The sequence below is a fragment of the Dunckerocampus dactyliophorus genome, chromosome 2 (assembly GCF_027744805.1).
Source record: "Dunckerocampus dactyliophorus isolate RoL2022-P2 chromosome 2, RoL_Ddac_1.1, whole genome shotgun sequence".
Lineage (NCBI taxonomy): Eukaryota > Metazoa > Chordata > Actinopteri > Syngnathiformes > Syngnathidae > Dunckerocampus > Dunckerocampus dactyliophorus.
Genome location: NC_072820.1, coordinates 32,191,370 through 32,218,717, shown reverse-complemented (window position 1 = coordinate 32,218,717; position 27,348 = coordinate 32,191,370). Strand labels below are relative to the sequence as shown.

At 40.5% G+C, this 27,348-nt stretch overlaps 1 protein-coding gene across 4 annotated transcripts in view; it reads right to left on the bottom strand.

The window, feature by feature from the left end:
• vti1a (vesicle transport through interaction with t-SNAREs 1A) overlaps positions 1 to 27,348 on the bottom strand; it is a 193,956-nt gene that overhangs the window by 33,266 nt on the left and 133,342 nt on the right. For 2 of the 4 annotated variants that reach the window (XM_054769076.1, XM_054769077.1), the window contains 2 exons: positions 25,005 to 25,075; positions 22,691 to 22,763 (listed from right to left, as the gene is read on the bottom strand). In XM_054769076.1, the coding sequence (XP_054625051.1) occupies positions 22,698 to 22,763; positions 25,005 to 25,075 (137 nt within the window). In that variant the 3' untranslated portion in view covers positions 22,691 to 22,697. The remainder of the gene's footprint in view (positions 1 to 22,690; positions 22,764 to 25,004; positions 25,076 to 27,348) is intronic. The other 2 variants (XM_054769074.1, XM_054769075.1) reach the window with 1 other exon arrangement.

Here is a 27,348-nt window from a genome sequence, read left to right as displayed (position 1 = left end):
AGATGAATTTAAGTTTAGCAAAATTTGTTTAATTTAAACATGACACAAAGACTCAAAACAGGGATTACATAATGTCAAAAATTTATTGTTGTAATTACACATTAATATTTTAAAAACTTTTAATGTAATGATGACATTAACACCATCAAAATATTAGGTATATTATAATTATTTTATGAGGAACTAATGTTGTGTGTTAGTTCAACAAGTACAACAAAAGAAAATCCCATCATTTGTGGAAAAGGAAAGAGTAAGTTTAAGCACATGGCCCTGACACCATCCACACAAATATAGGCAGTGGTAAATAAATGTTGCTATTGATGACATACTTGACATATGCAACAAAAAACTTGTATTTTTTGACAAATTGTCTAAAGAAAATGAAGGAACGGAGCACTGAGGACATATTAGCTCTGTAACTTGTAAACCTAAACCCTATAGAATTATTTAATTGACCACTTGATGTTTGCTATAATTGATATAAATGGCACACATAATATTATCATGATTAAAAAATAAAATGATGAAATATTCAAGCGCTGTGCTGTGTTATTCATTGTTTTCAGGTTGTTGTTTTTTTATAGATCACATACTTTGCATGGAAAACGGCGTATGCAACTTTTTGGCCCTGTTTTGGGCAAAGCTCTATAGATGAGGCCCCAGGTATGTGAACTACTACACTATCTATGGACCCGCAATTTCCAAGAATAGAGCTCGGGGCAGTCATCTTACTATGTACCCTATTATGCAAAATTACATTTTTAATGATGTCTCAACAGTAAAATGCGTACTTAGCAGCCGTTTATGAGCACCAAACATGACAAAAATCTATCATCTCCCTCACCATGCTCCATTTTCGAGAGACGTTTCGATTGTAAAGTTCTGGGTTTTCATCTTGTCCTTTCTCACAGACACACCCCAGTCTAGATATGTATATGCTCACCACTTTGAAAAAACAAAACAAAACAAAAAAAAACCATAGGCTTCGCTACACATCTTAAAGTAAGGCTCTGTCAGTCAGTTGATCAATTTGTTTTTCTTTAGCGAATAGGCTAACCAAGCATGATGCTGCTTGTAAAATGTGACTGTAATGTTAGCACTGAAGCTCATGTAGCTATACTAGCATTTCTTAAGTTTGTGTCCTCCTGTCCTACTCCTTAATGTCACGTTGTATGCAATATATTGCATTTGTTACGTGACAGACAAGTGCAGAGTTACAGTGTAAATGTAAAAAGTGGATAGGGTGCACAATAGTGCTTCTTGGAGACACAGACTCTGTCAGAGACAGGCGTGGACAAACACTGCTCATTAGCATTAAAGCTACAGGCACCTTTTTAAGGTCCAGCATGAAGGCTAGATTTTGGACACACTTCCAGTACATTATTGTGGGACCTCTCAGATGTGCAATAGAATAGAATATGGGACTGTTAACATCTGGTCCCCCGGGATAGGCTATGCAGGAATCACTACGATCCAACCCGCCCTATTGAGTCAATATACAGCGACGTGTCTCCATTAAACCGGCGACATTCCTCGCACAATTGACAGCCGAACAATCGGCACTCTTCACACCACTCTCTGACAGGACTCCTTTCTCCGCCGGACTAGATAGCACTGATGATGCGAGGGCCTCACTGCGGGGCCTTTGTCACAGCGTTCAGGAGGAAGCGTTCATCCTGTTGTCCCGCTGTACAATGCTGCGCTTCATACGCGCCATAATGGACTGAAACAACTGGAATGCAAGGTAGTGGTTTCTCTCGCAGACGGCTGATTGATGGAGTGATTGACTGGCTCGGGCAAAGTATGTTGGGAAGGATGTAAGTGGAAAGAAAGCAACAACAAAAAAAACGGTATATATACTGTATAATTCGCAGCAAGGCGTTAATGCCCTTAATGCAGTCTTTCTTTCCAGTGTTGGTTTTGCGTATGATATTTTTTCCTCTGTCCTCTAGATGCGGTGTCCCTCACTATTATACGCCTTGCTAACATGGTGCCCCACTTCAATTCCGTACCTCGGCTTCAAGCAAACGGTGTAATTAAAGATTGGTGAAGTGAAACCAGTGTTTAGAAAGGGTTTAAGTCAAGTCTGTCCCCGGAAAACTTTGAGATGCGTGTGCTTGGACGTCTTGTTGCATAAAAAAGTAAAAATTTTTGGAGTTTAACTGTCATCGTTTCGGAAAACAATCAAGGAAGGACAAACATTTGTTGCCAACTCCTCGCATGTGTGTGATACTCAGGTCAGATGAGGAGATCCGAGGCTGGGAAAGTAACACCAGGACGCTAGGCCTAAGACATCAGTGACCTCATGAATCCCTTCAACACTCAAGCGATGTTAGCTAGCTCTGGCGCCATTGGAAACAGTGACTGTGCGGGGATTCGAGTTTATACAGTGGCTGACAGGATGTGCCCACTCAAAACCCAACAACAAAAGAAATGTGGCTTTTCGAGGGTTTTAAGTTGAAATTATTGCTACTTTGGTCTTTACCTTATTTAAACAGACATAGCTAATTGTTCTACTGCCGAATCGTCACCTCTTTAATCGTCAGATCACGTTGCATATTGTTGTGTCAGCTCTTAAGAGCCAGTCATTGATGGCACACATCCGGGATTTATTTTTAGCATTGCAGTCATTTATTGGGCAAATGAATGAACGAGCAAATAAACCCGATAAGTCAGACTGACTTGAAATTTCTCACATCGCTCTATAAAACTACCCACTGTAACGTTTGGGTGTTTGGGCAGATCACGACAAAATTTGATACACACCTTTAGAGGACTGACAAGCACGTCTGCAAAAAGTTCACCAAAATTGGCTGAAAAAACAGCCTACAACAAACCAAAACATGTTAGCCTTCGCAAATACTTGTCTATACAGTAAGTCAGTGACCATTTGTCTAAGAATGATAGAATTTTGAGGATATCTGAATAACCTATAAGCTTGCATATTTTCTGATTCATTTTGAGTACAACCCAAAAAAAACTTCACAAATTGTCCTTTAAAGTCATAGGCATATTTTGACTGCCTATTGCATTCCAGCTGCATACAAAAGGTCCAAACTGCAGCATTTTTCATTTTTACAGCTTTGGCTGATGCTAAACAGGCTAATGAACTTTTGGACACTGCGCCATGCAAGCAAATATGGACTTCTGGATCATTCAAGATAAAATGCACTTCACTTCACTTCACAGAGTGGTAAAATATCTCAAATCTGTAGCCTGAGTGTGGACAAAACAGGCTCTGCCACAAGTAAAAATACACAATTATACAGTACAGTAGCAAATATTTCTGTGAGCGAGGCTTGTTCAAGCCCGAGACAGCTCGCGGAGGGATGATGTTGACCCTCAAGGTGCAAACCGAGATCCCTGTCGCCACAGAGACGTGAAGACCGAGAGAGGGGAGGGTAGTCTTCCCCTTCAGCTGGCAGCAAGCCTGGCTTTGCACCAGGGTGTTCAGCCAAAAGCTGGTCTCCTCTGTCAGACTCCCCCCACCTTAAACAGCTTCATACATGCCAGTCTGCTTGGCTGGTGTGGGCCAAACAAGCCCCCCCTGCAACCCCCAACCATCAGGCAAGAGAACTGGTGCCAGCTGGGCCCGGCACTTCATTGCAGAGTAGCGCTCTCCAAACAAACAGTGCAGCGGGCCACAAGCCATCGGTTACATGCAACCTGTCATTAGCAGTCGGGCATGACCGGTTCACTCCCCCCAAAAAAGCCCAGCCAAGCCTTGAACATGCACTGCACTTGTCTCTGACAAATGTCTCGGCCAAAATATGTTGTTGGAGGATTTCTGTTCACATTTGGCTGGTTCACGGCTTTGACTTTTTATACTGTTAATCGGGGCTTTAGTAAGGGAGGAAAAAACAACGAAAGACAGCGACTACCAAGACGAACTACATACCATCTAATTACACAACATTTAGTCAACTTCCAGTGGTCCACAGGCTAAATATGGAGGCAGTGGACATTACAGGGGTTTACTGAATCGATCTAACGGCTTTTGCGGCATAACTCTTCTTTGTCCTTAAAGTTTTAGGATGGTTTCCGCATCCCTCATTGGGGAAAAAAAGGCCTCTTTCGAATTCCAGAAACACTAATCAGTCAGCAATTTGAGTGGAATGCAATACTGGGGACAAAGGCATCTCGGCAGCAGAGTAGCGAGTAACAAACAAAATAACCTGTGTCCCTGCACAAAGACAAGTGGCGTTCCAACAGGTCTGCTGGCGTAATTTAATCCTCGCATCTAAGCGGTCATGCCCAAGTCATTGTTGCAATGAATCTGTGCTTGTTAGAGTAGATTCTCAGTCGTCCACGTTATGGTGATGCATAATGGTTGAACGGAACGCAACTGGACCTCTTCTTGATTGCATCACCCTTTATACGTTACACTTTTTGCACTTAGGTCCCAAACTACATCAAATCTTTGACAACTTAGCTTCACAAGTTACCAGTTTATTTAGAATTATAACAAATATATATCAAAATAAGCAAAATCTGTTTGGTCCCCAAAGGTTTAGTCCAAAAGGCTCAGAAGTGAAAAAGAATCCAGTTTCTATTTCTTTTGTGGTTTTGTGAATTCACAGGTACTTTGGCCTCAAACCTGAGGTGTCCAATCCTTTTATCACCTGTGTGCAGAAAATTTGAGGTTGATGTTCGTCACATTTTCGTTTCGTTTAAACAATTCAATATTATTAAAGAAAAAATAGATAGGATTTTTTAAATGTATAATTATAATTTGGGCAATAATTCCTAAATAATGTAATTTTCTAAAAAAAAAAAAAACACACAAAAAAGATGTGTAAAAACAAAAAATATCCACTGTATATAAAATGCTTTAGAGCTGCCCCCAGAAACAAAGTAATTGAGATCTATCACTCTGGATAAAGTCATTTCTAAAGTTTTGGGACTCCAGCGAACCACAGTGAGAGCCACTATACACAAATGGTGAAAACATGGAATAGTGGTGAACCTTCCCAGGAGTGGCCGGCCAACCAAAATGACCCCAAGAGCGCAGCGACGACTCATCCAAGAGGTCACAAAAGACCCCACAACAACATCCAAAGAACTGCAGGCCTCACTTGTCTCAGTTAACATCAGTGTTCATGACTGCATCATAAGAAAGACACTGGGCAAAAATGGCCTGCATGGCAGAGTTCCAAGACCAAAACCATGACGTGGACATGTGCACATTTATGACGTGGACATGTGCAGCTTATCGACTGGTGCAGCTTATATACAGTATGTACACACTGGTTTTACGTTATTTATCATTTTTATAATTCTTTTTATAATCATAGTGATAATAATTTCAAATGTATAATAATAATAATAACTGTCAATTACGCCCTGCTAGTTTTAATAGCTGTTGAATTTACAATTTTAAATTATTCCTGAGTATCCAAATAGAGGCTAATATTTGTATTTTATTTATTCAAAACATAAAGAAATATTTATTTATTTATTTATTATTTATTTATAATACTTTATTATTATTTATTCAATTAATTTTATCGCAAAAAATATTTTTTCTCATAGCCTGTGGTCCCTCATCCTCTTTTGTAATTTTCTGAGCCAGGCCATGCTTGATTACATTTTTTAGAAAATATGTAATTAATTCCATTTTTAGAAAATATATAATAAAGCAACTAGCTGCAGGCCTCAAATGGCACTCGGGCCGGACTTTGGACACCCATGCCTCAGATAAACGTATAGACAACCAGAACACACGACAGATGGAAATACTTTGGAGATGTTCTCCACTTTGCTCCTTTGTCATTCTCAGTGAAAGAGTCCAGTCACATTCATTTGATGACCTAGAGGACGCGAGCATCACTTCACATCTCTCTTGCTTTTGTTGTATTTATTCCATCTGTTTACGTTCCGTCAGAAGAAAAATCACAGGGATGGATCGTCAAAAAGGAAAGATGTAGGCTGAATGTGTGTGTGGGGTGGGGGGTTTGTGTGGGGGTGTCTGTCCTCATGGCTTTCGTAGCCTCTGGGTTAGAAAGCCGAAGAAAACAACAGCCAACAAAAAAAATGTGTTTAGGGGATCAAAGAAGGCGAGGTTTGGAGAGGATTTATTTAGAAAACGGGGCAGCCTGCTGTTGAAGTTTGACACAAACCTCCTCGTAAACCCTGAAATCTTCTTGTGAACTGTTGGTTTGCTTTATTGTGTTGAAGAGAGTCTTTCAAAGAATGAACAACATGGCAGCGCTGTGTGCTTTGTTTGACTGCACTATCCGCCGGGTCTGTTAAGAAGATACACACGGAGGCACACTGAATGACTGACGGACAAGAAAAATAATAAAACAATCTAAATTAAGAGAAGAAAACTATCCAGTGGAACCTCTCAATTCGGGTTCCCTTGAAGTTTGGATTTTGACCTTCCACATTTCTTCGAAAACTTCAACATTTCATGTGAGACTTCACCTCAGTGAGAATGGACAGCCTGCCTACCGTCTTCTTTGGAGTTTTTCATGGGGTTCTGTGTGATGCTGTAAACAAATGTAGTACACAGTGTCCTGGCTGCTCAGTACAATATGGCAACAACTAGTTGCTAATAATAACAATAACAATAACAATAACAATAATAATAATAACAATAATAATTATAGAAGAAATGATCCAATTAGCTCCTCTATTCAATTAACTGTACAGTCTCCTGTCGTTGCTGGGTGTGTGTGGTCGACAAAAGCAAGTAACCATCAGGATTCTCTCATCAGAACCGAGTCAAAAAACAGCCGTGGCAGTAGGCAACCTCCTGAATTATTTTATTAACTCCACAAGATGCTATATCTGCATTTGAAGTCTCATGAGTGGTCAGCATCCATCAGCTTTATCTACCTCCGCATGCGCTTTAAAATGTTGCACATGTGGCGCCTCAGGTGCGACGTATGAAAAAATTGACATTTTGCCCGAACCTGACACCAGCAAAACATACGACATGCACGCGTTGGCTGCAACGACAACGCACCAAGACGTACAAAGCTCATAAGTTTGTCTTGGAGCTTGAAAAAAAACCTAAGCGACCGTAGAGTTTGTTTGACCCGACAAAGATCCTCTGCGGCTCGAAAATCAGCAAGTCAAAGGTGCGCCCTCCATGCGTTTCTTGCGTTTTTTGCACGTAGACCAGCCGTAGGAGCCCGTATGACCAGTTGTGACCGAGGCTTAAGTGAGTTTTGGCAGTGGGTCACGCCCAGGACCCTTGAAATACAGATATCTTTGCCACAATACAAATTGTTTCATTTTTTTTAGTAAATGTTAAATATTTAGGTGCAAGAATAAGAATAATAAGTAGATACAAAATAATTTCAAGATCCTTGCAAGGTCCTAAAAAAGAGAAAACAAAGTGACTTGTATCTACTTTATTGTTTTTACATGTTAGCATTAGTATTAGTAGTGGTTAACTTTTTTACACTTGTGTGACAGTTAAGAATGTTAAAATGCAACAAAACATTGTCCGTACAGTTAATAGAGATCTTGAATCTCAATGTCATGCTACAGTACCAGTGAAATGGAATTCACATTTTTTCACATCGGCTGTTGCATCTTAAGGTCATAAATCTGCACAGGGGAACAAAAGAACACCAGGGTCTATGTGATTATGTTTCTAATTATGCCACAATATCACAAAGAAGGCCGTTATTATCTATTCAAATGGGCTTATAATAGTGCCGATGGAGACGAGGGGGAGACTGACCCAGGCAAAGAGAGAAAGCCATCCTCTGTGCTGACGTCTCTCATTATTTTACATCTTGACGGACGCTCGTGGATGAATGGTCCAGTGCTGAATACGTACTAGCGGTAATAACCCCCTTAAGAGTAACAGTAAACAGTGCTTATTGTCTGTCCTGGTTACCATTAGCTCCACAGCCCTTTTCTCCCCCATCGCTCAAAAAGTGGCAGAGAAACTTTTGGACAGGAAAGCGACCATCTTTCCTCCCTTCTGACTAGTATATCAGAAGGGTGCCATGGCCCAACAGGCGCTTGACGGCACATCAAACGGGGCAGGTACCCTTGGAGTGACACCTGGAGCCACTTCAAGGCATGAGAGCGCCACTGATCTCCAGTCATCTCGTCAGGATGACAGTCAAGTCAGGGTTAAAGGAGGGCTGAAAATATTAAAAAAAATAATAAAATCAAATAAGAAGAAAAAACCATCAACTAAAATGGTCGAGGAAGCATCACCTCAGTGTTGGAGATGGGACGCGACCTTTGAGCATTTGTAGAGGTGAAGGTGTAAAACCTAAAAGAATGCTGAAATTGTGACAAACTGGAAAATGAAGATATAAACCGAAGTGGAAATGAAGAAAATCGAAGAGTATGTTTTGGGGTAAAACTGTCTGAATCGTAAAACATTGAACTGTACAGGTAATTTTAACATCGTCAGTGCTTCTGACATCCTAGAAACAACCTAAAATGTCAAATGACAAAAACAATTTCTTATGACAAGAAATGTCCCATTGAGCCATTCCAAACCCACATTTATTCAAATTTGAACGATTAAAATATTTTATATTAAGATTTCAATGTTGAATTTTTATATTTGTCCACCAGATGGCGATACTCTTTAGGCATTCAGAGCATGCAGCAAAATTCTTACTGTTTTTTTGCAAGGTCATCTTGCTACTTTTGCTATTTTTGTGGTTAAACAACGGTAAAGCTATGTAAACATACTGGCCAAAAATGTAAAGAAAATTTGATATGTACTTTTCATGACAAAGTATTTTTAAGTATTTTCATTGTTTAAGGTGAAAAAAATATGAATATACATTCATGGAAAAAATTATTAGACCACCCTTGTTTCTTCAGTTGTTCCTTCATTTTAATAGCTGGTACAACTAAAGGTACTACAGTACATCTTACAACAATAGCGATGGCATTGTACTGCCAAAAATGTAACTCTTATGACCTATTTTTGTTGTCATCATTCTATTTGTCCAAACAAAGGTACTGTTAGTGGTACCAGGCATTAAAATGAACAAAAAACTGAAACAAGGGTTATACTTATTTCAGTTATACTTATTATATACTTGTTTCTTCAGTTTTTCCATGACAAATTCCAGGACAAATTTTAAGAGAAAATGTTAGGGCCAAGCATAAGAATAAGTCAATTATCAATAATTACATGTGAAAACAATGCAAGTTTCGACTTTACCAATGAAGACTAATGCATAAGTGAGTCTCATCTTACTTTAAGTTCTTAACTGTCACACAAGTGTAAAAAGAAGTTAAGACTCTACCTAAGTCTAAGTGTAAGTTTAAGTCTCAGTTTGACAACAAGTGAATACGCATATGTCCGTGATGTCCAATATATATGCTTCTTTTCACCTTCTTGCTTTGTTCAAACAACTTATTGAGACTTGTCCTTCTTTTGAAAGTGTAAAAAGCCAAAAGAAAGCAGTTTCTCAAGTAAACTGAGGGCTTTTCAGGTATATGCTGAGGTTTTGTGTGAACTCTGATGTTTTGCGCAACTTTAGAGTTGATTTTTGAGAAATGTTGGTCAAATTCGAATTATATGACTTTGGTGGCGCTGGACTTGAAATGATCTACTGTAGTTCCAATCAAGATTGGAGTGAGTGCTTATAGCTAGCGCTCTAATATTTCCGTTTCCTTTTGTAAAACCCAGAATCCCTACAATGGGGAGGGCTAATAGTTGGAGGGATATACGATGGGGGAGAATAAATGGCTTTGGCAGCTGCAGTTAAGCGAGTGGATCCTCAACAGACAAACACATCCCTTATAAAAAAACAACAACACGTCTTCTTTGTCCTTGTCAACAACAGCTTCCTCTCTAGCCCTGGCTCTTGTATGTGTATGTGTCTTTCCCTTTCTACAAAAAAATGTCTCATCAGCACTCTCTAACGGGCGAGCTGAGGGGAGGGGGAAGGAGAGGAAAAAGATGAAGCGGGAGGGAAGAGAGGCGGCAGTGTTAGGCGAGTAATGAGACTGAGGCCATTGTCCCAGCAGTGGAGGCCTAGACCCACACAAACAGCAGAGGATTATTCAAATATAAACGCAAAATACAGGAGAAAAGAGCTGCTTTTACACGGAGCAATCAAGAAACTAGTGGCATTATTTTCTGGTGGGGCTTATTCATCCTTTTGCAACTGTTCAAAAAGGTGATGAAGCAATCGCTTAACAGTAGGGGTTTCACAAGATCTTGCGAGATTAAAACATGACAAGATTTCTCGTTCAAAAGAAAGCTGTCTCATGGGCACTCGGCATGGGATGATAATAAATTAATTAATCACACAATAAATGAAAATAATTTTGCCGGCCTCAATATATTGCCATGCGCATGCGTGTCTGTTTTCCGTGTCTCTCGCCTCCAAACAGGCAGGAAGAGGATTCACTCTGTGCATGTCATGGGTACACAGGCAAGTTTTGTCCAGCGTTCTGGCTGCGTTACTACCGTTTGACAGACGATCACACCTCGAGCCTCAAAAACTCACCATACTGCGTCAAGTGTTTGTTCTTCAAAAGCCGTATTAAATTACAGCTTTTTAACGTGCAAAATATTTTTCATGGCATGTGTTGGTAGATAGGTTCCACACAGCAGACATGTTTGTTTTTGTACTGGCACACCTGCGCAATGTAAAGGAAAGTGGGAGGACAAAGCGAACTAAGATGTTAGCGCAAGACACTACACTGCAAGTACGGATCGCTGCAGGCTCAAGGCTGCAATAGCACGAACCACAAGTGATCAGCTTTTGTGATCGGCGTTGAAAGGCATTTATCGCCATATGCCGATCACATGCTTTTTCAAGGAAATCGGCTGATATTGATCGGTGGCCGATCAATCAACACAACCCTAAAATTGATCAATGAAAAAAATAAATACTAATAATAATTCCTTAATAATGAGATTGTTAAGTAATGAACAATACAGGAGTATCAAAATGCAGGATATAGACTAAGCAATAACAGATTAAATAATTAGAAATGAATGCAATCAGGATAAATGACTTCAATTAACTTTGCTCCTGCACATCAGTGACAAATAAATGTAGGGCTTTTAAGCGTAAGTCAACTTTGCGTACACAGCCAAGCGTGCTCTTATTCCATGTATTCACAACGCAACTGGACAGCTGATCCCATCTAGTCACTTAAAAGTTTAGCATGGGGGTTTTTGCAGTGGGGTCAGATACAATCCATGTTTGTAACTTTGTAACTAACTAACATCTCTGCCAGAATAAAAGACGTCTGAACTTGAAAAGGCCCCCCCAACAGGCCAGGCGGCATACGACTGACCCCCGAGGATGTGACAGTATGGCATCGTAAGCAAAGGCGATGCGTTTAAAAGCAGCAACATGGAATTACCATGACAGCAAAATGGAGATCAGAGAGTAAGGGATCCAGTGGGAATTTCTCCTGCTAAGCTTTTGGCCACTGCCATGAGGTCAGATTAGGATGTGGCGCTATATTTCGCACCCAAACTGTACCTCAAAATGTGGCCTAAATACGGCAGTTTTCCCTGTCTTGCCCTAAAACAACAGCAATAAATAAATAAACACAATAAAAAGGGGAGGGCGAAACATCTAAACAGCACTGTGCTCCTTCTTTCAGTTTTAATTAAAACATTTTCACACTTGAAGAAGGCTCCAGAGAGGACCTTGTTACAGTTGGAACTTCCAGCCCAATTACGTGACCTACATATCCATACTGCAGACAGGACAAACTGAGTGGGTATATACCGTATTTCCCTATAACGTCATACAGTATCTTCCAAAAGTAACCGTAACCATTTTTATCAGACACAGTTTGTTCCCAAACTTTTGGAAGGGAATGTATCTTCTCAAAAGACTATAGAAATGAAACGTACAGTACTTTAGAGTAGTCAGTGTAGGACTTATAGAGCAGGATAGATTTAATATCCACTGACCATTATGGTTAAGTGATAATTGTGTCTACGGCATGATGGTTGTAGCTTCATGGTCTGGGGCTGCACGAGTGCTGCTGGCACTGCGGTTCATTGAGGAGAAACATAAATTCCAACATGTACTTTGACATTGTGAAGCACCCTTGACACCCTCCAGGTTCCCCAACATGATAAGGAGCTCAAACACACCTCCAAGACGATCAAGTACCTTGCTGAGGAAGCTGAAGTTGAAGGTGACCAAGTATGTCTTCTCCAGACATGAACCCAAGGGAAGGAAGGTGGAGGAGCGCAAGGTGTCTAACATCCACCAGCTCCACCAGTGTTGTCATCATTGAGTGGAGGAGGATTCCAGTGCAGCTCGAGTGAATTCCATGCCCAAGAGGATTAAGGCAGTGCTAGATAACAATGGTGTTCACACCAATTATGGACACAATTTACACAGCACATGTTAGTATTCATGTTTCCCCTCAATTAACCACAGTTCAACTGTGCCAGCAGCACTCATGCACCCCCCAAACAATGATGCTACAACCACAAGACATAGGTATCTTTTCACTTACTTGAGTTGTCAGCTATTTTGACAACAATGGCTGAAAAGATTTTTACTGTTATATAAGCTGTACACAGACTACTCTAAAGTATAGAATCGCCACTTGAGAAGATCTGTCGTAAAATGCTTGCTGAAATGTGAGGGTTGTACTCATTTTTGTGAGATACTGTATATCCCAAGAAAGTGCATTTAACTACGTTGTCATCCTCATCTCCCCAGGCTAACCCCCTCATTCAATGTCCAGTGTGAGTACAAGTCCTCCTTAGAAAGCTTGAAGTGATGTCCATCCCGCCTGCCCGTCACTCCTGCCAGTCCTGCGTCCATGAATATGGAGCTGTTCTGTGGCCTCGGAGCTTGCTTATGTTTTCCGTCTGATATCCAGGCCCCATTCCCATTTCAAAGGGAGGTCCACCCGGGGCCTTGACTTTTTGATCTGCCTGGCGACTGAGTCGACCACCTGCATGTGGGATCAGCTGCCAGCCAGCCAGCCAGCCAGCTAGCCAGCCAGCCAGCCAGCCAGCCCCCCCGACAAACCCGATGCTTCAAAATACCCCACACTCTTGTCCTGCCTGCTTCATTGCCCTTTACCGTGCCCACTTCTTCCCAGTGGAAACTGCAGAGGTCTAGTGATCCTAACTGGGCTCACTCCAATCCCAACAGTTCCAGTAGTGTGGGTAAGACATTGGCGCATGCTAACTACGGTCAAGCCGTAGCGCCAGTAACGAGAAGACAGCATTTTTGTTAAAGAACATCCTCAATAAAAACATACAGTAATCCCTCATTTATCACAGTTAATTGGTTCCAGACCCAACCATGTTAAAGTGAATTTCCATGAAGTAGGATTCCTTCTTTATAAATGGAATATTTTCATACAGCATATAAAACCTGTTTACGGCCCTCTAAATACATTATTAGAGCCCTCTAGATATGCAATAACACCCCATAAAGGTGACTTTACACTCCTATTACCCTATATAGTACACATAATCGGCGATAAGTAAGTCATAAATAAGCCCTTCAAGACATAAATTAAGACTCAGGCTCGTGCGTGTTGCAATAAATGTGTTCCAAATTGGTGGAGGACAGGAAGTGACAGTGGAGTTAAGTTTTAGTTTGGAGCGGATTATGGCCGCAACAGTAGCCTGTGTTATGATTATGACTATTATGTCATTATTGTTGTGCCTGTTGTGAGATCATTCAAACCTGCATTAAAGCCTATTGTTGCGGCGATCACTCATGGACGCTTGCGTTCCTCGCCGAACATTACAGCAGTGGTTGTCAATTATTCTCTGTCATGCCCCCACTGGGGGACAGAACTGTTTTTGCGCCCCCCTGATTTGAAATGCAATTGAGAAACTGATATCTATTTATTTATCTGTACTGTACAGACTGAAGTCAAAACTGAAACCAGCAAAATGCACCAAAATGGAGAGCAGTGAAGCATACAAGTGTCAAATTGTATGCTGAGTACAAGAAATTCAGACATGTTGTCTGCACTAATATCGGCCTCTTCATTTTAGCCTTCAAAACAACACAAACACTAAAAAGCAACTTCTTGACAAGGACTCCAAAAAAAAGAAGCTAGTCACATAAAAAATCATTGAAAAACCATGTAAGGTGCAGTTTGGCACTGCCAACTACTGTACATACAATGTACATGTGCACTGCACTCGGACTAGAAGCTACTAGAAATAGCACTGGATGGTCCAAACATGCCGAGCCAAACATGTGTGACATTTGAGGATAGACATCTTCAAATTACCTAAATAAACACACCTCTACTTCCCACTGGCAAAAACAGGTACTTGAACGTACATCTTTGTTAAACAAAGCAACAGCTATTTGAAACGTGTCTCTGTGGCTCAATATAATAGTCTTTATACTGTAGTTAATTGGCTTTCTTGATCCCTGACAGTCGGCTTAATGAGTGTCTAATTGTTTCTCAGCCAGGGTGATAAACTACACCGGAGTAGCGAGACACTTGGACATGAGGTGAGAAAATACCAACAAGGACTGAAATTTTCTGTTAGTCATTCATCTTAGCCTCCTGTTAGATAGAAGATCTTTGTTGAGCAATTTTGCAGTAAGCTCTTAAAGGGATAGTTTTGATTTTATGGCATGAAGTTGTACAACATCCCCATTAGCTGTGTAGTGCATCAACAGTGACTTACACCCCCCCCCACAACAGACCTCACAATCGCCCGGCATTATTTTCTTTCCCATCGTATCACTGCACGCCATTGCCTGTCCATTGTTGTGTATGTGTTCCACTGTGGATGAAGTTTTCATCCGTGTATGTAAACACTGTGGAACACATACACAACACTGGACAGGACTACAGTCATATAGAGCAGTGTTTCCCACCCACATATTTTATATTACAGAAATGTCACAGAAGTCCTCATTTACCATGGTTAATTGGTTCCACAACAACCGTAATAATTGAATTTCTGTGAAGTAAGATTCCCTGTTTATAAATCGAATATTTTTGGAGTTAGAGCATAGAAAACCAGTTTATAATCTTCTAAATATGATTTTTATTATAACGTTCTTCTCATAATGTATTATTCCCAGCAGAGCAGTTCATTGGCCAATGCTACCATTGCTGCCAATCCATTAGCCAATGAACTGCTCTGCTGGGAATAATGCATTATGGAAAGAAATGAAAATAGTTGTTTTTCTTTTTTTGAACTCGTATTGGTACTTGTCTTGCATATTTCTTAGCTACCTTTTGAGTGTTAAGTGGTTGTGTGATAATTATAGCCTTAGATGACATCATCAGTCAGACTATTGTATTGAGTAATGACCTTCTGCGATTTCCGATGGGTTGACAAGCTCGTCATGAGTTCCCTTATAGCCCGTGATTGGCTCCTGCCACAAGAAAGAGTTACCGTTTCCTCACTGAATCTCCAAGGGCAAGGTATTTAAACGATTAGTATCGATTAGTAACGACAGAATCTGCTATTAGGAAAAAGAACCTAACTGAAACCTAAGGGGAACAAGTTAGGTTAAAAGTGTCGGCAGCTCTCCCTAATGCCAAGGCTCCCCCTTCTAACCTCACCCTTCAGGAAAGAAAAGCTGTGACATCGCTGAGCAAAGATGAAAACATCACAATCCTGCCAGCAGACAAGGGGAGATGCACAGTAATTCTTAACACAACTGACTACCATGACAAGTTGCTTACACTTCTCAATGATGCCAACACATATGACAGCCTAAAAAGAGACCCAAGTAGTCTGTACAAGAAGAAAATCATACAGCACCTGCAAACATTACAGAAGTCAGAAATGATTAGCCGTGCACTTTATTACCAATTACATCCACAAGAGACCGTCCCTGGCATTTATGTTCTTCCAGAAATACACAAAGAAGGGGCTCCCCTCAGACCCATTGTCAGCAGCATTAACTCTGTAACTTACATTACTGCGAAGTATGTGGCCAACATCTTAGCACCTCTGGTGGGCAAAACACCACATCACTTCCAAAACTCAATGGACTTTGTCAAGACAATCAGACACTTAAAAGTGGACAAAATTTCAACTTTGGTTTCATTTGACGTCACCTCCCTGTTCAGCTGTATTCCAACCCAGGATGCAGTGGAAACTGTGAGGCAACATTTATACCTTGAACACACCCTCTGCATCATTTCAATATATTTCCAATTCATGGCAACTTTTTACAGACAAAAGCACGGTCGTGCTATGGTGTCACCAGTATCCCCTTTCGTGGCCAACATCTACATGGAGGACATGGAAAGGAGGGCTCTGAACTCCTTTAAGGGAACAGCACCAAGTCATTGGTCAGATATGTGGATGACACATGGCTCAAAATTAGAAGCCAAGATATGCTAGCCTTCACCGAGCACATTAAGTCAGTGGACAAAACATCAAGTTCGGTTCATTCGTTCACACGATGTCAAAGACAATAAGTTGGCTTTTTTGGACTGTGACGTTCACATTGCAGATGACACGGGGCTTCATGTTGGTGTTTACAGGAAACCCACACACACTCACCAATACCTACTTTTGAAACGCAAACTGGGCGTTATCAGAACCCTACAACAGAGAGCTGATAATGTTCCTACCAGCCCACAGGCCAAAGAGAAGGAGCATAAGCACCTGAGGGATGCCCCCAAAACCTCCGGTCACCCCAGCTGGTCGTTTGTGAAAAGTGCATCTCGTTCCAGAAAGAACACAAGCAAGAGATGAGGAAGAAAAGAGTAGCAGACGCAATAACATTGTCATCATGTCTCAGGCCTGTCAGAGAAACTCAGAAGGATTTTTAACAAACACAAAATATCAGTGCACTTCAAAACTGCTACCACTTTGAGACACAGGCTGGTACACCCCAGAGACAGGACACCCCATAACCAGAAGAACAATCTGGTGTATGCTGTCCAGTGCAGTGAAGAATGCACACATTTTTACATTGGGGAAACTAAGCAGCCGTTGGCACAACACAGACGGGCTAATTCTTCAAGACTCTGCAGTCTACCTGCATCTCAAAGAGAAAGAACACTGTTTTGAGGGCAAAAATGTACACATTCTGGACAGAGAAGAAGGATTGCGTGAAAGAGGAGTGAGGAAAGCCACATTAAGGTAGAGAAACCATCTCTGAACAGAGTGGGGGGGGGTCTACGACACCACTTTTCTCCCACATACAATGCTGTCCTTTCATCCATTCCTAAAAGTCAAAGTCATTTAGCCTCTAAGAAATCAACAAGGCAGGGCCACCTTGGTCCATGATCATCATTGTATCTGAATGGGATGCTAACAAAGGTGACACCACCCGAATGACATTTGACATCATGTGACACCACTAAAGAGCCAACTATTCCTGTCTGGACCTGCCTCCTCATTTAGAGGATAAATAGATTGGATCTTTCACCAGTCCCTCGGACTAGAGCTGTCCTATCTAGTCTGACTGGTGTGTGTCCCACTTAGTCTTTGAGCATGAACTAGACTAGAGCTGTCCTATCTAGTCTGACTGGTGTGTGCCCCACCTAGTCTTTGAGGATGAACTAGACTAGAGCTGTCCTATCTAGTCTGACTGGTGTGTGTCCCACCTAGTCTTTGAGCATGAACTGATGAAGCCTGCTTGGATGAGAGGCGAAACATCTTCGAAGACAATCTGAACAGTCCAGTTGCGATCGATTGAATGTCCTGAGAATGAAACGATTAGTAGTAGTTCTGAAGTATAGGAGATGTCACGACATTAGAACATGGTCATAAATTAGCCACACCACTGTATAAACCGCAGGGTTCAAAGTTTAAGACAAAAGTAGCGGCTTATACACCGGAAATGACGCTAAATACTATGCTGCTCGACAAATGAACAAAGATACATTATTTGTAGAAAATAAGTAATCATTATCGGAGCAGTTATGTAAAATTGTCACAGCTGATGATCTTTCATGGCATACAAATGTGTTGCGGCATGGTGGTTGGGAATGACTGATATAGTCAATCTCTGACTGCGGTAAAAAAGCATTGGCATTAATTCATGACTTTATGACTATCATTCATTTGAGCTTTTATTTAAATTATAGCAAAATTAACTCCTCGGTCACTCCCGCTGTACACAGAACACATGAAGGACATATAATACAGTAATAAAACATTACATACAATAATTCAATGAGACAGTAATAACATAATATAATACAGTATAACAAAAAAAAGCACTAGCATCTCCATAATAAGACCACTACGTTGCTTGGTTAGTACTGTCACTTTCATAACACCACATCTTTGTCATTCTTACTTAATGATGGTCGCAACAATCCAGTGTTGTTGTGTGGCATGCGTGTGAGCCTTAGATAGTGCATTTTTCCTCTGTAATTATCTCTCCAGTGAGTCTCGTCTTTACAGAACAAAAACACGTTTTTGATTCATTTACGGGACCGCGTACGTAACTTGGAGACTCGGAAACCCGTAAACTGAGGACCACTTGTAAGAAGAATAGTGAAGGGGGAAGTGCCACCTGGGGTCCTTAGCATTGTGAAAATGTGGCCCCCAGAACAATGCCGTGCTGTCGACAGTGCTGTGTACAAATAGACTATTAATCAAAAGGTAGTGAGTTGAAGCGTAAGTGAAGGATTAAGAGGGGAATTGAGGAAGACATTGTTGACTTACTTTTTTCTTCAGGGCTGCAGCTATCAAATAATTTTCGTAATCAAGTATTCTACTGAAAATTTGTTCAATTAATCAAGTAATCGGAAAAAACATATTTTTCCTTGGTTTCTTTGGCAATTATAAATACACAAGAGAAAATAAAACATTTCACTATTTAATGAATGACCTATTGGTTTCATTTTTTAGATAATTATAATTATTCGTTTTATTTCTTAAATTCACATAGTGCATAGGAACAAACTGTATTTTGTTGGGTCTGATGAACTACATGATGGAGGTTTTGTAGATGAATTTATCCATCCCAGACTGTAACTATTTACTGGGAAAAAATAGAAATAATAATTACTAAGACATTACTAAGACTAAATTATAAGATTACTACATATTACATGATGTTAATGGCTCTACATTTATAAATCCTAAACGTAGACAAGCTGACTAGAAGTAAGACAAATATTCTTTATATTAAGTTTTTTCAGTGTTCAAAGTAAAATGAAGACACCTGTCGTGGAACACATGACTCTCATCTCACAAGGAATTCCATTCCACAGTATTGTCTGCTAGAAATGAGCAGCTACTGATTAGTGAGCTAAAAAGCTCCTTCTTCGTGGGTAACGTAAGCGTGTTGGTGACAGAAGCGATTCCTCGAGGCAGGAAAAAAATCCTCGATTATTTTTTGTAATCGAGGTACTCGAATTATTTAATAAATCATTACTTTTCTTAGATGTGAGTCGTCTTTTATTCCAATAGTGACGAGACATTCAAAATATTTCTGCTTTGAGGCGAAGCGGAGGCTGTGAACATTGCGCCGTTTCCATCACGCGGAGCGGTGGGTGGTTGTCAAAGAGAGAGCCTCTCAGGCGGGGCCCCCACTTTTGGAAAGAGCGCTCATAAATCCTGATTTGAGCCGGGCGTTAAGCAGAGGAGGTACAGGCAAGTCAACAAAAGTGGGGGTTCCAAAGAGGGGACAGTGCAGCCGAGAAATGCTACGTCTGATTAAGTCTTCCCATTAGGTGACAGCTGAACTTTAACATTAATATGATAATATTAAAATAAGTGTGTTATTTACTTCAGGGACAGAGCAGGGATGGCGGAGAGGAGAGGGTGGGCGACAGGATGATGAATGATTTCTGGACAGCCACGGGTGACAACCCCCCCTTGCTCACCGTCTTCCCCTCTTGCCATAATCAAAGTTGACAAAATGGAGACATATGCAAAAATATTGGTTACAGTCGGCGTCACAGAGCTCCTCAGGCCTCCCCTCTCTTTTAGCCGCCCCCCCAAATTGTCTACGGGCACTGAAGCATCTATTTCAATTGGCACTTCCTTCCCAGCCCCTGGATTTTACATTTAGGCCGTGTCATTTACATATTACTCTTAATCAAAAAACACAGTGGTGGCCACACAAAATAATAAAAAAATAAAAAAAACACAGAGAAAGAGGGAGCGGGAAATAAAACAGCGGCGTCACGGTTCAAGAAGTGGCACTTTATGAAATGGAGATGTGATAGAACACAAGTATATGTGTGTATATCGGCATGGGATCCGTGGCGGGTGCATGAGACAACACGGCAAGGAGCATTGAATTATTTGTGTTTGATGGTGTACCAAACCACAGAGAGGAATCCTCACTCCATGGTTCTCACTGATGTAACAAAAAAGGAAATCACTGAGATTGTTAATAATTGTAAAGCACTGTAAAGCAAAAACATCAACTGGTTGTAACGGAATCGACATGGAAACAATACAAAGCGTTATCAATGAGATCGTAGAACCGCTGATGTACATCAGTAACTTATCATTTCAGACTGGAAAATTTCCTAACAAATGAAAACAGCTAAAGTAGTTCCAGTTTTTGAAAATGGACACAAACATCAATTTACAAATTACAGACTAGTTTCCTTATTACCCCAATTTTCTAAAATTATCGAGAAGCTATTCAATAACAGGTTGGACAAATGTATTAATAAGAATAAATTACTCACACAGTCAATACAAATACGGAGCTAACATTTCAACCTCAAAGGCACTGACTGAAATCACGGAGGAAATGACCAACTCTATAGACCACAGAAAGTGTGCTGCTGCAGTATTTATGGATCTCACAAAAGCCTTCGATACAATTAATCACAACATCCTAACTACAAAATTAGAACGGAATCAGAGGATTAGTTTTGAATTGGGTTAAAAGCTACCTAGCTAACAGGAAGCAATATGTAAAGCAAGGAGAATACACATCTGCAAGTTTAAATATTACATGTGGAGTACCCCAGGGCTCAATACTGGGACCAAAACTGTTCAACTTGTATATCAGTGACATTTGGAAAGTGGGGAAAGACAAGTTGGTATTATTTGTGGATGATACCACTGCCTTTTGTTCTGGGGAAAGCACACAAGAGCTAATTCAAAAAGTTACGGATGAAACGGCCATAATAAAAACATGGTTTGATAAAAACGGATTATCCTTGGACTTCAGTAAAACTAAAATAATGCTATTTGGTAATAGCTGGAAATCTCACATCAAAAATACATAACATAATGTCGTGAGAAATACTTCAATATTGAATAAAGCAAAATCTGAATTATGTGATGTATTTCATTGTAATTTGTATGCATGTTCAAATAAAATTAAACCATTATCTTGGTGGACTTTTATATACTGATATTACTAATCAAACTGGTAGACAACCACAATGTATCCCAACAATTGGAGTCTTTAAAGGTCCCCGAGTATGCAAAAGTGACTTTTTAGAAGACATTCTAGCTGTCACGATCTATGAGTTAGCCTGCGTGACAGTTTAGTGTGTTTACACTTTTATGCCTTAGTTCCTGTTCTATGCTCTTATTTTGGTAGTACTTCCTGTTTTGCTGGTTTGTGTCTGCCTGCTTTGCTTTCTCCTTTATCACTTGCACCTGTTGCTAATTTGAGTTCTCCTTCTATTTAGTTCAGGTGCATCTTGGTTTGTTGTTGCATTGCGTGTGTTTGTTTGTGTAAGCCTGACACGCTACGGCAAACCTGTCTACCTGGAGTTCCTACAGCAGCTATCATTAAAAGATAAGTTTTTCCTGCAATTGGTTCCTGCTTTCCGCATACTGGGGTCATCGCCACAAGGCCAAAGACAAGACGTGACAGTAGCGCTAATATGTGTCCTAAGAGCCTGTTTATGAGCACCAAACGTAGAAAAAAATATGCCTCACTTTTGAGAGAAGTTACATTTTTTTGTTTTGCTCGTTCTCACTTCATCATGAAGGAAAAAAAAAACCTTCCCTATGGACATGACACCATCTCCGACCAGACCCTAGCAAGATGAGCTCAGCCTTTAAAAAAAAAACAACAACAAAAAAAAACATCCTTCGCTACACATCCTAAAACAAAGCTCTGCCAATTATCCATCAGTCAGCTGTAAGTTTGGTCAGTTTGTTTTTTGTAAGTGAATAGGCTAACTTAGCATGATGTTGCTGTTAAACTGTGAGTGTAATGTTAGCACTGTAGCTCATATAGCTATGCTAGCGTTGCTAATGCTTGTGTCCTCCTGTTCCACTCCTTAACGGTACAACGTTGTTGTATGTGATTTATGACATCTATTATGCTAAACAAGTGTATGTAATCAGTGGATAAAGTACACAATACCACTTCTCAGAGACACACACTTTGTCAGAGACAGGCCTGGACAAACATAAGTCATTAGCATAAAAGCTACAGACACACAAAAAGGTGTGTTCCCAGTAGGGCTTAGTAAACTGTTTAAATACCAGCAACAAGCCTAGATTTTCGACAACACACTTACGACACACTACTGTGGGACCTCTGAGACGTATTTAAAATTGGTGAAAAGAGTATAAAATGGGACCTTTACATCAGCAGCAGAGGCAACAATCTTTTTATACAAACAATCTGTGACTGTCATCTACTGTATGTTAGTGGCCATGTGTAGTTCCGGCTCCTGTGCTAAAAATGTGGTCCCCCTGTAACAATTCAGTTGTATAACTTCTGTGTGTTTACAGCATAGCTATTATGCTAAATAGGAAATGAAGTGATAAACTTGCAATTATCTCGATGTGATGCGACTGCGTCCCCTATAGACAAGGTGGGAGCAGACAGACAGCACATTCTTAAGAGTTTCCTACCTGCCGCTTACCTTCTCAGCATGCCCGTCAGGATGCGAGAGCTCTTGCCCAGGTTGGCGTCCGTTTCTCTCAGCTGGAAGGACACACAAGCGGTGAAAGGATGAGTCGTGCAGCTTGTTATTAAAGGGAGAACTTTTTCACTTTAACTTAAAAATATGAGTTAGCTTTTACTTTAAGCTTCTCATTATAGTACACAATAGACACAATAGAAGTCACGACCCCGCACATTTGCAAATTCTGGTCAAAAAGAGAAGTTTTACACACATCTCATTCACCCTAAGTCGGTAAAAATGTAGAAATAAGTGGTAACACAGGCCAAATGTACAGTATACATGTATCAGTGTTAAAATAAAACAAACACGATTTTTACATTTATGTCTTTATACTTCACTGCTAATGTTTTTTCGTTAAGCGTCGAGATTTTGCAGTTTGTCTGGCGGTCCTTGAATGCACCATAGTTGCTGTGAGACGCAGTAGTAAAACTTAAATATAAATCAGGTGTGTCCAAAGTGCGGTCCGGGGGCCTTTGGCAGCCCGCAGCTTGTTTTTAGTGGCCTGCTGCATATTGTATGCATGAAATTAATTTTTCAAATTACCAAAAAGGGGGAAAATAGAGCAAAAAGTAAAAATGTAAAGAAAAACTGAGGACATGTTGATACTAATAACTGGTGGTGTCACAAGAGCTGAACAATACAAGGGAGAAATTGGAAAAGATGGGACAGGTATGTACAATCTGTGGACATTGACAATGTCTGATAAGATCACATGCACCTGTGATCTGGGACTCTGTGCATATCCTTTTTGGTTTACTTATTTATTTATTTTCATTATTATTAGTAGTTTACTTTTCTCCTTTCACTTTGCTTGTCCTAAAATATATTAAAAAAAAGTCATTAAAAAAAAAAACGGCCCTCTGCATCCTTGGATTTTTCAATATGACGCCCTTGGTAGAAAAACTTTGGATATCCGTGATATGGGGAGTAGGGTCATTATTGACACATCAAATACTTGTGGTTTTTGGGCATTTGCTGGTGGTCCTGGCATGGAACCACCAAAAAAGCGAGGGTCTACTGTATACCAAAAATGCTTTAATTACAGCCAGGGCATTTATTAAACTACAACAGAAAGAGGAAGCAATGTTAACTGGAAGTAGTCAATAATTGGGGGGAGGCAGTTATTTCAAACATTTGGATGATTTGGAGTCCATGAGAAAGGAATAACTACAACAGGAGGTTGCCTACAGCCACAGCTGTTAATATCACTGTTTGACCCAGGCCGAATTAGAGACCCTGGCGGATCTTTCCACAAGAATTGCAACTGGTGTCTGCACTCGAGACAAATGCAGTCATGGGGTTCAATCTGCTTTCTTTTGCTTTAGCTTTCCATCTACAACTCATGACTGTCTTTGCAAACTCTTGCTTTAACTTACCGACTTGCCTCCTGTCCTCTGGCAGAACTGGGGTGGTGTCCTGGTGGTAGAGGCACACTCCTTTTACCCTCGAGTTAAGACAACCGTTGACTTCTATTTTGTACCACAAAAGCAAAACACAAAGGCACCACCTCCTGCTGAGCATAATGCTTGACGATGTGTGCTTTTTTCTTATTGATAGATTATTACGTTGGTTAAAAATTGTACCAATCTTCATGCATTAATTCATTTTAAGTGTTTGTTTTTGATACAAAATTGTTGCCAACAACTCCTTAATTCTGCTTATTTATCTCTACAGTACTCTTCTTACTTTGCCCCACAACCTGACTTTAAAGCCTGTTGGGTGTGTGTGTGTGTGCAGTGGGGGGCGGCGTTGAGCAAAGAAGACTCTTGGGAAGAAAGAAGAGAGATAGCGAGAGGGGTTAAAAAAAAAAGCAAAAGAAAGAGAGAGGGAAGTAGCCTCAGTAGACACCATTTTGAAAGGAGATGTTTGATTTCCTTTGAAAAGGCGTGAGCGAGGCCCACTGCCTTGTTGTGATCTTTAAGCATTCAGTGTTTGAGGGGGGCCACCAGGGGTGGGGCCCCCCTCCTGTGTTTGGTTCGTCTCTGCCTACCTGTCTGTTTGCTTGTAAGGAGGTAAGGATTCAGGGGGGAAGGAGAAGGAAGGGACTGCATGTGTGTTTAATCAAACTCATTCAAATGGCCAGGAAATACTGATGACTAATTAATTACAACACGCAAACAAAAGCAGGCGTGCCCAAGGCAATGGATGTCACCATTGTGTGCATACACGCCGTGTTTGCTCTGCAAACTGCACAGTGAGCGATGACCCCGCTAACCAGCATTGACAAACACTTGTAAGCGCGCGTCCAGCTGGCAACTCACCCTCTCCCTGGCTCTCTGGATCTTCTCACGGTCGGTGTGAAGGTTGGCGAGGATCTCTTGGCCCACTTGTTCTGTGGAAACAACAAGCAGATGTTTTTGCGACGTGACCTCATCTCAGTTCAGGGTTTCAAGGTCAAATTCAAGCACTTCCAAGATGCATGTTCAAGTTTTTCCAGCACCGTGCAGCTTCATTACATATTAGCACCAATATTATGCCATGAAAAACATGTATCTCCATGATTTGGTCTGCTGTTCTACCAAATTAAGAATAAAATGTGGCTTCTAAATTTGCATTTAAATTATAAATCATGACGATTTGATTGCATCTTGGAGCTCCATTGTATATTTGTACCAATACTGTCCAATGAAAACCACATAATACCACGATTTGGTCTGTTGTTCTACTAAATAAAAAATACAATTTGGCTTCTAAATTCACACTTATGGTCATGGTAATAGTAATGGTTGAATTTTATTTGAACACACATACTGTACAGGTTACAATGGAACACATCACATAATACAACACTAAACTAAGAATCATGATGATTTGAATGCACCTTGAAGCTCCATGACACATTTAAAGTAAAACCGTCCAATGAAAACCATGTATCACCACGATTTGGTCTGCTGTTCTGTAAATGCACAATCAAATTTGGCTTCTAAATTTGCAGTTAAACAATGAATCATGCCGATTTGAAAGCACCTTGCACCTCCTTTGCATATGTATAACAATACTGTCCAATGAAAACCACACATCTCCAAGATTTGGTCCACTGCTCGACTAAATGCTCTACTAAAAGTGTATAGCTGGACAACCTCTGAGATGTAAAACACCAAGTATCTCCCAAACCAAGCAACTGAGGCATGCATGCCAATAACCTGGATTCTAAATGCCTATTGAAACTAACAATCATGACGATTTGAATGCATCTTGCAGCGCTATTACATATTAGCACAGATACTGTGCGATGAAAATCATGTACTGTATCTCCTTGAGTTGGCCTGTTGTTCGACTAAATGTAAAGTCATATTTGGTTTCTAAACTTTCATTTAAACTATGAATCACGCCAATTTGAATGCACCTTGCGCCTCCATTACATATTTATAGCAATACTGTCCAATGAAAACCACGCATCTCCACAATTTGGTCCATTGTTTGACTAAATGCTCGACTAAAAGTGTGTCGCTGAACAACCAGTGAAATGTAAAATGCTAAGTATCTCCCAAACCAAGCGACTGAGGCATGCAGGCCAAAAATCAGGATTCTACATTTCTATTTAAACTGGGGCTATGTTCACACTGCAGGCCAATTCCGATGTTTTTGCTTATATGTGACCTCTATCTGATTGTTTCATGTCAGTGTGAACAGCACAATCAAGGTTTTTTCAATGTGGATATAAACCCAATATGTGTGCGATGCGACTGCAGTATGGGCTGTCAACAAAAGGTGTATACTGTATACCCGTGCTTACCGAGACTTTAAAGGTACTCACCGATGTAAGCAAAAGCTTTTCTTGTCATCCAAAAGTTCTTTTTAAAAAGTGTCAGTGAAGCGGCTCACGGTTCCTGCCAACCACAGGACCGCTCCTCAGAAGAGACGTCACAGCAAGTTCTCCACAAACTGTCACAGCCAACATTCTTGCCCTCTTTCTTCTTAATCCACGACGCAGGATCATTTGGTTAAGACAATTTTTACAAAAAAATCCTGTCATTGCCACAATGTGAGGAGGAGCGCACACACACTCCAGCAATCTTTACTTCCGTAAACACACAGAAATGGGTGTGACGTTTTTTGTGAATGCACATCACTTCCCGGCCGCTTTGCGTTCTCATTGGTCACATTTTTTGGGAATATGAACGACCACATAAAAAAATCTGATATTAACAGAAAAAACGGAATTGGGCATCATAACCTGCAGTGTGAACGTAGCCGAAGAATGATGATGCTTTGAATGCACCTTGCAGCTCAATTACCTATTAGCACCAATACTGTCCAATGAAAACCACGCACATCCACGATTTGGTCCATTGTTCGGCTAAATGCTTTACCAAAGTGTATAGCTGAACAACCAATGAGATGTAAAAACACCAAGTATCTCCCAAACCAAGCAACTGAGGCATGCAGGCCAAAAATCTGGACTTTAAATTCTTATTTAAACTAAGAATCATGATGATTTGAATGCACCTTGCAGCAGCATTACATACAGTAGCATCGATACTGTGCGATGAAAACCATGTCTCTCCATGATTTGGTCTGTTGTTCTACTAAATGTAAAAATCACATTTGGCTTCTAAATTTGCTTTTAAACTCTGAATCATGCTGATTTGAATGAACATTTCA